Source organism: Antrostomus carolinensis, unplaced genomic scaffold, assembly GCF_000700745.2.
Source record: "Antrostomus carolinensis isolate BGI_N321 unplaced genomic scaffold, ASM70074v2 scaffold45610, whole genome shotgun sequence".
NCBI lineage: Eukaryota > Metazoa > Chordata > Aves > Caprimulgiformes > Caprimulgidae > Antrostomus > Antrostomus carolinensis.
This window is the reverse complement of record NW_010291466.1, coordinates 1-12448: the sequence shown is the minus strand read 5'-3', so window position 1 is coordinate 12448 and position 12448 is coordinate 1. Positions and strand designations below refer to the sequence as shown.

The 12448-nt window shown below is 47.3% G+C and overlaps 1 protein-coding gene across 1 annotated transcript; it reads left to right on the top strand.

Annotated features, from left to right (window-relative positions):
- The first annotated feature begins 721 nt into the window (after positions 1-721).
- RGS9 (regulator of G protein signaling 9) lies at positions 722-9231 on the top strand. The gene is made up of 8 exons (XM_010176350.1): positions 722-750; positions 1427-1488; positions 3859-3972; positions 4970-5085; positions 5857-5944; positions 6403-6541; positions 7589-7671; positions 9060-9231. Exons 1-8 carry the CDS (start codon positions 730-732, stop codon positions 9229-9231), a joined length of 795 nt encoding a protein of 264 aa, XP_010174652.1. The 5' UTR covers positions 722-729.
- Positions 9232-12448: the final 3217 nt, after the last annotated feature.

Here is a 12448-nt window from a genome sequence, read left to right as displayed (position 1 = left end):
CAGATCCTTGTCCATCACAGGGTTAGTTTGATAGAATAATTCTGGGATGCAGATCTTGTTGGCTATAAAACAGGAGATGAAGAACTGAAACACTGCATAAGCCTTTAAAGCTTTGCTGGGAGCATCCCTGACTCAGCCTGTCTTTCCTTCTCCCTCCTCAAGTTTATTTCACACCAAGTAACTGTGCTTCAAAGGAAGCTGTGTGAATAAACACCCTGCAGTTAATTTCTTGCCTTCAATCGCTCGCTCATTTGCGGATGACATGTAACATAGTCTTGAGTTATTCAAATCACAACGTAAGCGCCCTTTGCACAGCAGACACTGCTTCTGAGGCTTTTAATTGTGGTGTTTATATTTTGCAATGTGTTGGTTCCTGTCTCCTTTAGCTAATATTGAATGATCTAATCTGTGTCTCGTAAACGAATCTATTTTAGCTCCATTAGAATAACCCCTTAATTGAAGGCACACAGGCAGCCTGGGATGGAAGAAGCAATGCTAAACAGTAAATACAGCTAATGGAACGATTTACGGTGTGTGGATGCTCTTAGCTTTGATGATACCCCAATTAGCTGAGCTGCTGTGTTTGATTTTAATTGTAATGAGAATTAATTGGAGAGCGCTGCACAACGGCAGCCCTGCAACGGTGTTTTCATGTTTCAAAAAAAAAAAAGGTGAAAGCACCCACCTCAATTTAATGGGTTTTGTTTCTTTATTTTACAGAAAAAAACTATGGATGTCTATAGGAGAGAGGTAAGTGGTCCTTCCCTCACTTCTAGGTGTTCATCCTCTACGTATTGCTTACACCAGTGTTGTCTTGGGGCTCAAAGCCCCCTTTGCATGGGATGAGCAGTTATAAAAATGCCTGGGTTTGGCTGGCAGAGTCTCTGCCCCATGGAGCTTCTGGTCCATGTGCTTTCAGGACATTTCCTGCTCCTGCATCTCCCACTGCAGGCAGCCAGTAGCTCTCCCAGTGATGGGAAGGCTCAAGCAAGGACAGACACCAGGGCTAAAATCCAACAGATCAAAGTTAGTGGTGGGGAAATCACAGGAGATACATCCAGTGGCGCCAGTGTAGAGCCAGCCAAGGATCAATGATAATTACATGCTAAATCATCCAGAGCATTTGTAGGTGTCTAGAATGGTAGCTATTATCCAATTTTTGTATAGCATGGGGAGTGCTTTTTAATTACTTGCACATTGCAAAATGCTCTTCTGACATTTGCAATCAGCTCAGTGAAAACAGCCATTTTACTAAGATGGTTTAGGGATTCTCTGAGTCCTTGGACATCGGATATTTAGGGAAGAAGCAGTTCCTGTTGTAGTTAGCCTCACAACCTGGGAAAGGATGTGTTTGAGGTTCAGATAGAGATGGCCTTGTTGTCACATCTCCATGCTCCTAACCATGGATATCTCTGATCCCTCTCAGATCATGTACTATCAGCAGGCCATCATGAAGCCCAGAGTGAAATCTTCTGTCTCTCTCGGAGCGTAAGTCCTGATTTCCTTCTGTCCACACATTAATTAGTCTTCAGCGCTTATCTCCTAATGAGATGACGAAGCTATCTGCTCCAGCAGCTGGTGACTCAGTCAGGGGAATCGATGTGGTGGCCACACACAGTGTTGATTATGCTGTCTGGGCTTCTGGGCTGTGCGTTGCCTGGGCCAGGAGGGGATGGAGTCCCAATCATGATGAAGAGGGTCCCTCTGAGCTATGGGAGCTTTGCTGTGAACGTCTGTAGAGCAGCACCAGCCTCTTGGTTGAGATTCCCTTTGAAATCAAGAGATGTTCAGATTGGTCAGGGCTGGATCATGGTGCTTGGGACCCAACACAGCTCTGCAGTCTGGAGAAGCAGTTGCATGAAGGCTGCCTTGTGAGGATGCAGCAACCTGTCTGTCCTGTGCCTCTTCTTGTGTGGGAGCAGAGACAGACTGACCCACCTGTCCCTGGTCACCAGCCTGCTGGGCTGGGTCCAGCCCCAGTGAGTGTTCTTGCTCATATGGTGATGCTCACCAGAAGGCAGCAGAGATGGGGAAGTCTCTGGTTATTCTCTATTATGAAGGAACACACACTTCTCCATGGATGTCCAAGCAGTTAATTAGCAATTCCTCTTCTCAGTGGGAGTGTTTCCTGATCAGACTCTTGATGAAGCCAATGAAGTGTGGAGCTCCTGGTCCTAACATCAGCCTTTAGTGTGTTTGCCACAGGCATTTCTTACTTGGAATCTGACGTGCTGGCTAGTTGCCTAGAGGTGCAGTCCACACCACCAGTCTGATTTACATAGTCATTGCCACCCAGAGATTCCTATCCAACTGGAGATAAACAAGGTGCTCAGGCCTGTTCCCTGGGAGAAGACAGTCGTGGATGACTGGAATGGGAAGAAGAGTCTGAGAAGGTGTGCTGTCTTCTGAGAACCACAACTTGCAAGGCACTGGCAGTTTTACTCATTTAATTTCTCACTGATCCCCAGGTCACTTTAAACTCTCCTGCCTTAGTTTTCCAAACTGTGAGCTGGAGCTGGGGACACTTGACTACCTTCCAGGAATTTTGTGGTCCTTTACTGTTTAGCAATGGAGCTTTTCACACATTAATCCTGGCCTTCTGATTGATAATGCCTGTTGCCTAGATGAAAAAATCCTCAGGAAATTTGGATCTCTATTTCAGCTGCAGGACTGAGTCCCAATCAAATTATTATTGATGAGGATAAGAGCAGCAACTAGCTAGTGTGCATGCATCAGAGCCTTGCATTGATTTAGGAAGAGCTACGAAGCACTAATCATTAAAAGGACAGAGCAGTGTTACCTGAGTTGACAGGTTTAGATTTGTAGCTTGATTAGAATATATGGATTGGAGTGAATTATGCAGGTGCTGAATGCTTTGGCATTTCCAGTGAGAAGATAGGATCGAGCACTTCTGTGCCAAACCTGTGGGATGCTTTGTGCAGCAGCATTGTATAATTACAGGATCTGTGCCAAGGTGCCTGTTAGCGACGGGTCCTTGGACAGTGCACTCCCAGCTCTCAGCACATGAAAGCAGTTTGGCCTGGAAGGAATTTGAAATGCAGAAACCAGATGATTTTATTATTATTATTATTATTATTATTATTATTTTTTTTTTTTTTTTTTTTTTCAAGAATGAAAAAGGGAGGAGAAAGCTAAAATTCCAGGGCATTAGTGAAATCGGTTGTAATTATGAGTCTGGCCAATTTAGAAGGTAGGATAAGGGTTTGTCTGGTTCCTGTGAGGATAGAGACATTTTTTGTGCCAAGCCCTCAGAGTGATTTGCAGAGGAATGAGCCTTGCGGTAGGTGAGCGGAGGAAAGGAGAAGCTGGGATGTGCTCTCAGCACTCCCTCACCTCTCCCGGAGCTCCCTGGGCTCTCCCACACCCTGTGGGAAGGCTGTGGAGAATCCACCCTGAGCAAATGCAGCGTTTGCTTTCCTCTTCTCTGGCACTTTCTTCTCTGGCACGTGTGGCACGAGCTGGTGCAGGATCAGGCCTTTGCCAGTTGGCTGGAGAAGGAGACAGAAGCTGTTTGGGGGCTTAGTCCCACTTCCTTGAATTGAAGAGGCAAAAGGAGGTGATGGAAGAGAGTCTTGTATCTCCCTGCACTTGAACTGACAAAATTGCTGATTTAAAAGAGAACCAGGAGATTTCTGTTTGGGAAATGGAAAGAAGAACTCATTTAAAGAATATATTTTCCTAGCAAGGCAAGGGCCACGTCCCATATCCCTGTGCTGGGAGAGCTGCACATCTGAAGATACCTGTAGTCCATGCAGACATTTATTTGGTTTTAATGGGGGTGGCTGCAATTCTGCTTGCAAATTAATAGTTTGATTTTTTTATTGGATTTACTTGCAGGCTCGTGAAGTACTCTGAGCAGTTCCTTTCCAATGATCCTGTCCTGTCTGGATGTCTCCCCAGCAACCCCTGGATAACAGATGACCCTGAGTTCTGGGATCTCAATGCAAAACTGTATGTATTTCTATTCTCTTGCCAGCTGGTGGTTTACACTGACCTTTATCCTGGTAGAAGTCGGAAAAGGGAACCATTGATTGTGTTATGATATCCAGTCTCTGATCACGAGCAGGGAAGCATTCCCTTTCTGACACAGCTTGGCCATGCTAGTGAAACTCTCTCTTGGGAATACTCCATGCTGAACTTCCAGCGTTATCTTCAAGTGGAACCTTGCCTAACATTGCAGAGATTCCTCAGCTGATGATGGGAGTATGCACTCAGCCCCTGCTGAGTGAGTCTAAACCTCCCCTTGGGTGAGTGAAGTCCACTTTTACTAGCACAGGAATGGAGTATGACCGGTTGTGCTCAGGTATAGCACTTGGTTTAGTGTTAACCCTACTAAATTAGGTGCTGCCAATGGTGTAGCAATTCAGGGTTCAACTACTGGCCCTTGGTCTTTGCACACACCTCAGGCTGCTTTCTTAGGAGAGAGTTTGGGCTGGAGGCACATACTGGTGGTCCATCCCTTCTCTGAGGTCTCCTTTGGTTTTCCATTCAGATAATATTTGCTAATTGTACAGTGGCATCTCTGGGCTTGAAGCATACAACCTCTTACTGGTTCTCATTTGAGACCAGCAATCCAGTTTGAGTGATAATATCCCATTAGACAGCCCCAAAGGATGCCTTCACAGAATGCCTTTATGAGAAGCAAAGCTTTGGGCATCAACCAGTGCTTCTTCCAGAATGGGACTTAGTCAAACCTCCAGCAAAGCTGGGCTGTCATTGTGAGAGCAGCATAAATCCGAGATAAATCCTCATCCCACTGTGTACCAAGTTGTTTAATTACAGCTTGCTTAGTGGGCTGACTTCAGGAGCTCATTACAGCATTCTGGAAAACAGAGTGTACTGAGAAGTCTCTTGGCATTCCAGCAAAGGGCATTTTGGTTTTAATTAATCTGCCAATTAGATGGGCCACATGAAACTGGCAGTGCTGTTTGTTTTTCAACCTGTGCAGAGTGGAAATCCCCACCAGAATGCGTGTGGAGCGATGGGCCTTCAATTTCAGTGAGCTGATACGGGACCCGAAAGGACGGCAGAGCTTCCAGCTCTTCCTGAGGAAGGAGTTCAGCGGTGGGTTTGCTGTGTCTCTCTTTGTCCCTGTTTAGGCCACACAGCAGGACGCTGCACAGCTGAGACAGAGCAGTGGTGGAAATCCAGTCATTTGCAGTAGGTGTTGTGACCTGAGACAATGGCAAAGTCACAAAGTAAAGGCAGCAGAAGTGACTTTGGAGGCAGTGGCTGTGCAGCCAGTGTGAGCAATACCATCTAGTGGCACAAGACACAAAATACAGCCCAGGACACTCCCTGGGCAGGGAAAAAACCAATTTCAAGGGGAAATGGTTTTAAACTGAAAGAGGGGAGGTTTAGATGAGATATTAGGAAGAAATTCTTCACTGTGAGGGTGGTGAGACACTGGCCCAGGTTGGCCAGAGAAGCTGTGGCTGCTCCTCCCTGGAAGTGTTCAAGGTCAGGCTGGATGAGGCTTTGAGCAACCTGGTCTAGTGGAAGGTGTCCCTGCTGATGGCAGGGGGGTTGGAACTGGATGAGCTTTAAGGTCCCTTCCAACCCAAACCAGTCTGGGATTCTATAAAACTCTACTCCCAGACAAGCTGGAACTGGCTGAATTCACAAGCTCTTACAGGTGTCCTTTGTCCCTGAGCAGAGAGCAGGGGAAAGCTGTTTTCCTCCTCCAGTCCCAAGAGGATTTTCAAGGTGGCTGTAAGAATTGGAGACTCAATTGTGGCCAACATGTATCGAGTCAAACAGATTCAGTTTAGGAGTTAACAAATGGGATTGTGTTTTCCTTAGTCTCTCTCTGCTGACTGTGCCCTGTTTATGCAGGAGAGAATCTGAGTTTCTGGGAAGCCTGTGAGGATCTCAAGTATGGAGACCAATCCAAGGTCAAAGAAAAAGCAGAAGAGATTTACAAGTGAGTGTGATAACTTTATGTTCTTAAACTCTTTGTACATGAGTCCCATCACCTTTTCCACACGTTGTCATTCTCCAAACGATTTATTCCTGAGACTTTTCTTTGTACACTGTCACCAAATGTGACTCTCCTATGTCCCCATGTAGGAAAGGAGCTTTTGAAGCTGAAGGCATAACTATTGTTTGTTTTTAGAGTTACTTCTCTCTGTTCTCCACTATTACATTTAGGTCTTAGCAAGTAGTTTAAATAGAGGTGAGGAATAGCTAAAATCTTGGGGCTGCTACGAGGAGACCCTTTTTGTTTCCAGATAGGCTAAAATTTGGTTTATATTGTATGTTAACAGTGAAAGAGGAAGTGGGGAGCTGAAGGGACTTTTCCTTTCATGCATAGACAGAAGAGTCTCCAGGAATTCTCCAGCTGTTAATGGCACTGTTGATTCCTCCTCCTCCTCCTTGCAGGCTCTTCCTGGCTCCAGGAGCAAGGCGCTGGATTAACATTGATGGCACCACAATGGGCATCACGGTCAGAGGCCTCAAGCACCCTCATCGTTATGTTTTAGATGCTGCTCAGACCCACATTTACATGCTGATGAAAAAGGTTTGTGATTTGGTTCCAAAGCCTTAGGGGGATTCCAGCTCTCTGGGCCTTTCCGTGCCTGTGTGTGCAATCAGCTGTCACTGTCAAGTGGCCTTTATTTGGAAAAATCCCTCAAATTTGCTGACTTAAGCAAGAACTGGTTCAGGCCTTTGTATTTTGCTGCTTCTTCTTCCCTCTAAGGCACCATGTCCCCAAGGTGGTAGAGGTCAGGAGTCTGCTGGAAGTCCTATTTTCTAATACCAGCTTGGTCACCAGCTTATTCAAAGCTTGAACAAATCTTAATTTCACTCAATACCACTGTGTGTGTCCATTGGGATACCTGATGGGTGGGATGCTTGTGTCCAAAAGGATTTCAGCAGTGGATGGGAAAGGTGGGAGCAATTGTGATATAACAGCATGAATTTTGTACCAAGAACATCACCAGAGATAGCCCATCTCCAGTTTTACTGAGTTTTTATTCACAGTTATGTTGATGAACACCCTTTTTATAGGTCTGACTGATGCAGCAGACTGTGGAGTGATGTCAGCATATAATATGTCATGGCTTTTGTTATATCCTGGTGACCACAAATAACCTGTAACTCCTTCTCATGGGTGATAAAAAATACACTTAGCAAAAATACACTGAGCCAGAGCAGCAGCTGAGGTGCACTGAGACTGAAAGCAGCAGGACTCTACTGATTTTCACCAGATGTTGAAAAGTTTGGCTCCTGAAACATGAACACCTCACCCTGCAATGACTGTGAGACACCACTGGCCTGGGTTAAGCTCAGTTCAGACCTTTTGGTCTGAATCTTACCTGGGAAGCTTTATTGGGAGATGGAAAATCCTGGGAGTTTTACACCAAGATGAAAGGGAATTGGTTTAAATAGCTACATTTGCCTGAAAGATGCAAAGTCCCTTGGGCTGCTGGGGGAAGATGATCCAGTTCCCAGCCTCCTTGGCTCCTGGGCAGCTGTATTTGGTGGTGATTTTAATAAGGGTGTTTGCAGCCTGTAACTACCAGTTTCTCTTTTCTTTTTTCTTTTTTTTTTTCCCTCCCAGTAGGACTCCTATGGCCGCTATTTAAAGTCTCCAACATACAAGGAAATGCTGGCCAAGGCTGTTGTGCCACGAGAGGGTTCCAGAAGGCAAGTGAAACTGCGTGTAATCGTGGGGTTTGTTTTCCTTGTCGTAGCAAGGGTAGAAAAAGCCTGAGTTGCAGCAAAATTACTATGATTTAGATGTTCTCTTAATTAAATACAATTTTTTGCTAGAAAGTTGTCTTGCTTTGAGACTGATTGTGCTTTTTGTTTGTGAACCCTTTGGAAGTGGCTTGTGTGCAGTCAGAATTGACTTGATTGCTCGGCTGCCTTGTCTGTTGGGTCTGTTTAGAAAGGCTGGGATTGTTGAATTAATCATGGCTCCTTTCCTGGAAGGAGAGAGCACTGTGTAGAGGGCATGGGGAAAACTCCCACCCATCAAACATTGGCTGCCAGAGGGGACACAGAGCCAACACGTGGTCCTCTATGGGTTTTGCTCAGCTCTGCGTGGACAAAACCATTGACCCTCTGTGAGGTGATGGTGACAGGCAGCCATGGGAGCAGACAGCACCTTACCTGCTGGCACAAGGTAGACAGACTTAGAAGAAACAGTCTTGAAATGGCTTTTTCCTGACCAAGGTGAGGGTTGCACAGCAAATTTAGGCCATTTGAACTGCAGTTATTTGTTCAAGCTGAGTGTGCAATGTCAGACTGGGTGGTGTTCTTTCTCTGTTCCTCTTCCACTCGTCAACTAGCAAGCAAGAAAGAGGAATCATGGACTTTCATACTCTTATTTCATCTAAAGCCCATTTTAAGTCAGTGGAAAAAAAAAAACCCAACCCTCCTGCTGACTTGTCTGGGGTTTGGTTAGTTTTCCCCTGAGCCACACATCACAAGGTCGCTGGCAGATGCTGGTTGACCCCTGGTGACTATCTCCATGTTTGTCATTGCCTGTTCTGGAGACACAATACTCAGCATCTCGTGTAAGTACCTCATCCAAAGGTGGCTTAACACCTGTTTCCAGTGCTGCTGGTAATGGCTTTGCTGAAGCAGGTAGCGGGTGTTTTGTGGGGTATCACAGACACCAGAAACACCCACACTGGTCCCTGTCTTGATCTTACCGAGGACACAAGAAGAAACTCCCCTGATGGCAGTTGTTTGGGTTCACACTGAGGGTTAGTTATGTCCAAATGCTTACAAGAAAAGGAGGAGTGCACTGGCCATCTTCTGGCCTTGGAGTCCCTCACGAGGACTTTATGGAGCTGACTTGATGCTTTTAGCAGTTCTGTAGCTGATGTGTGACACTGAGTCACTGAGTCCTGCTTTAAACCACTTTGTCCTCATTTGTGCTTCCTTGTTGTTGTGCGGGTGACAGTGACACGTCCACCTCTGTCTCTGAGCTTGCCCTCCTGGTATGTTGACTTACCAGGGGTGAGTTTTTGGTGCCCTTCTACTTTGCAGTAATGCCCTGCTTCTTTCTCTCACTCTCTGCCCAGCTCTTCTTTGCCATTTGGACGCCGTCGCCTCCGCTCCAGCCCCAGCCCCGTCATCCTGAGGAAGCTGGAAGAAGAGGCCAAAGCCAGAGAAGCTGCTGCAACCGTGGACATCACGCAGGTCATGAGCAAGCTGGATCGCAGGAGCCAGCTCAAGAAGGAACCTCCCAAGTAGGCTCTGAGCCCTGCAGGGCACAGCGCAGGGAAAAGACAAGCTGAGGCTGGTGTTGAGCTTCGTCTCCCCTTCCTGAAGGTGTCAGTGCTGCTTTAGGTTTCCCAGGCCGGCTCTGCCCACAGCCTGCTTCCTTGCACGTTGCCATGGCTGCTGGGGCAGCAGATGTCACTTCCCAGGCATGTCAGGCATGGGAATGCTGCTGGAGCCAGGCTGCTGGCTGTGCCGGACTCGGGGTGCAGGGCCCCGGCTCCCTCCCCATACACCTCGGAGCAGGGATGTCTTCTGGCTGCCCAGACCCCCCCGGAGGTTGGGCAGCCCAGCTGCCTCTCCCTGCTCCTGCTTCTCCAGATGGTGGGATGGCATGAGGCAGAGCCAACTTCTGCCATCCCAGTCCTTTGGGTTCAAATCAGCCTTCTTCAGAGTAGAGATGGGTGACCCTGCAGGGAGCAGGGCGAGATGGGCCACCTCAGAGCGCATCCACGGTGGTGTCCATCCTCTCGAGATGATGTGCACCCCCCCAAGGGAGGCATCCTGGGCACTCCCTGAGTGGAGTGCATCCTTTCCTTCAAGGATCCTGCACCTCCTAGCCAGGGCAACAGAGCCACAGGCAGAGGAGCGGGGTAGACTCCTTGTGAGAACGGTAGGATGAGCGTTTCTGAAGGTTTAGTTGACCCTTTGAATTTTAATGACACTCCCATGTCCCCCCTGGCACGTTGGAGGTGATCAGTAGAAACCTCCACTCTCCTCTGTGACTCCCCTGGGTGATGAGCTAGGTGTGCAGGCGTAGAGAGCCCACAGGAGGGCTTGAGAGATGCAGCCATGGTTTTACTTCTTGTATCAAATCCTTCCTGCCTCTTGTCTTGTCTTTTTCCTGTTCTTCTATTTTCTGTTGTTTAAAAAAACAAACAAACAAAACCCAACAAACCTAACAGGAGATAGTTGCAGTTGTCGCTGGCTTGTAGCCCAGAAGCAAGGAAGAACCAGGGTAGAGGTGTTAAGAGCCAATTTCAACTTTAAGTAGTGGGTTATTTATTTATTTATTTATTTATTTATTTATTTGTTCTGTCTCTTTTGCTCTTTAGAATAAAGCAAACTAAAATGCTACGTTAGAGCTAAAGAGCTCAGGGAGATTCCAGGCTTTGCTGGGAAACCCCAGGGTGTCTAGGCCAGGCCAATGATTACCAGAAATGGGAAGATTCCTACAAAGTCCAGTAAAGGGAATTGGGGAAGCAGAAAAGCTTCCTTGTTTGTTCAAATTTAGGGAAAGCAGAGGGACTGGATGGAAAGCACTGAGGTCTAAGAAGCTTCTTCACTCCAGTTCATACTGTTCATCTGTTTTTACTACTGGTAGGATTTTACAGGACATGGGAGATGGAGAAAGCTGGGCGTGAGATGGAGCCCTCAGGTTTTAGGGTGCATGCAGACCCCCCCTCACCAACAGGGAGATAGTCAGGTAATAGCTGCATCCTGAACAGCTTTGACCAGCGATTCTTGCCCTCCCTGTGCATCTTATCAGAGGCAGAATCAGGGCTACATGGTCTGATCTGGTGTCACTGCAGAACTGGTCTCCTTGGCTTTGCAGCTGAGCTCAGGAGATTTTCATGACCTCTGTTAACCTAATGGTGATAAACCTTCTTAGAGGAATTGAAACCAAGTTGCATGAGTCTTTTGCTCTGATGTCAAGGTCTGCTTGCTAAGTCTCTGCTCTTATTCCCAGTGGAAGGAACAGCAAATTTTGCAATATCATAAGGGTGAGCAGGCTCATACCATGAATTTTTCAATTCTGCTTAAAACCACGAGGCTTTTGTAAGTGAGGTACTGAGCACCATCAGCCTACCTTGACATAAGAGCACTGCAGGATAGATACGTGAGAACTTAACAGGGTTGCTCCAAAGCTACTTGGATGAGCTCTACAGTCTCTTCAGAGTTTGTCTAACATGGAGCACTGCAGATGCTGGGATTGCCAGTGTGTAGTAACATGTGGAAGATCAAGTCAGGCGATAAATAATAAATAACAAATCTGTGTGTTCCAGTCAGTCCCTCTGATTCTCCTCCTGTTTTGTCTGCAGCTTTGCTCTTTATGTTCTCTCTATCCATTCCTTTCTCTGACTTGTCATCATCTCAGCGTTGTAGCACTGTCCCCCTGACATGGGTTAATGCTGCATGCTCTGGAGTCACTGTGCTTGTGGAACAGCAGTCCTACGCTTGCAGGCAGAAGCTGGCTCTGTTCTGCTCATGGGCTGAAGAAGCTGGCATGACCCAATGTACCCCTCCTCAGTCCCTTGCTGTTCAGTCCCTGAAGAGGAAGGTCGCCCGGTACAAAGTGTGACCACGGTACAAACTGAACTACACTTTGTGCCAGACAAGAAATTGTTTGTTTCCACTGGAAATCAGAGCAATATGTTGTTTAGTTTCTTGGCCATCACTTCCGTGCATTCATCTGTCTAATAAAAATAAATGTAGAAAACAAAAAAAGAACCAAGTTCATCCGTCTCTATCTTGTCTCAGTGTCTTCATCCCTCACTGTATCATCTCTCGTACGTGCATGCTTGTGATTTCTGTGTGTGCCTCTGCTCTCAGCACTTCTCTTTGGACACTTGAGCTGCATGTCACTGCTGCTGGGAGTGAGTCCTTGGGAAACGGTGGGGGGGACCCTGGCATGCAGCATGTCCTCTGCTGATGAATCTGTACTTGGGCTTGTCCTGAGGGCTGAATTAGCTGAGCTGGAGACTTCACACTGAGGGCTTCAGCACAAGATGTGGCTTCTTCTATTATCAATCATCAGGGTTTGGAGCTCAGTGTCCTATTTCTCGGTCCCCACAGCAGCCAGCACATTGGCACTTTGGGTGTGACATGGTTATGCCGTTTATAACCAAGATCACATTCTCGGGATAACAGACTCCTCCATGCCTGGAGCTGATTGTTGTAAGGAATGAGACAAGCTGGTGTCTCCTGGAGCATCCCAGCGGGTGTGGGGCTGGATCCATCAGCACCCGCTGAGGCCGGTAGCGATGACCCTGTTGCTTTCCATGGGCAAATTGTGATGCCTCCAACTGTGGGAGGGCAGGGAGGGGGGCACTGTCCTAGGCTTGGCTGGGGTGGCTGTTGGCTACCTCTCCCCAGAGCCCTGTCTCTCTTGGCAGCACTGGTGGCACCCAGCCTGTCTTCTCCAAAGGAGGAAGCTTCTCCACCTGACAAAACCCTGTCCTGGGCCTGA

Excerpts from the sequence above, each read along its gene's own strand:
- RGS9 (XM_010176350.1), top strand. The coding sequence starts at position 730 with ATGGATGTCTATAGGAGAGAG. Across the intron at positions 3,973-4,969 it reads TGGGATCTCAATGCAAAACT|AGTGGAAATCCCCACCAGAA; the intron begins GTATGTATTTCT and ends CAACCTGTGCAG. Across the intron at positions 6,542-7,588 it reads TTTACATGCTGATGAAAAAG|GACTCCTATGGCCGCTATTT; the intron begins GTTTGTGATTTG and ends CCCTCCCAGTAG.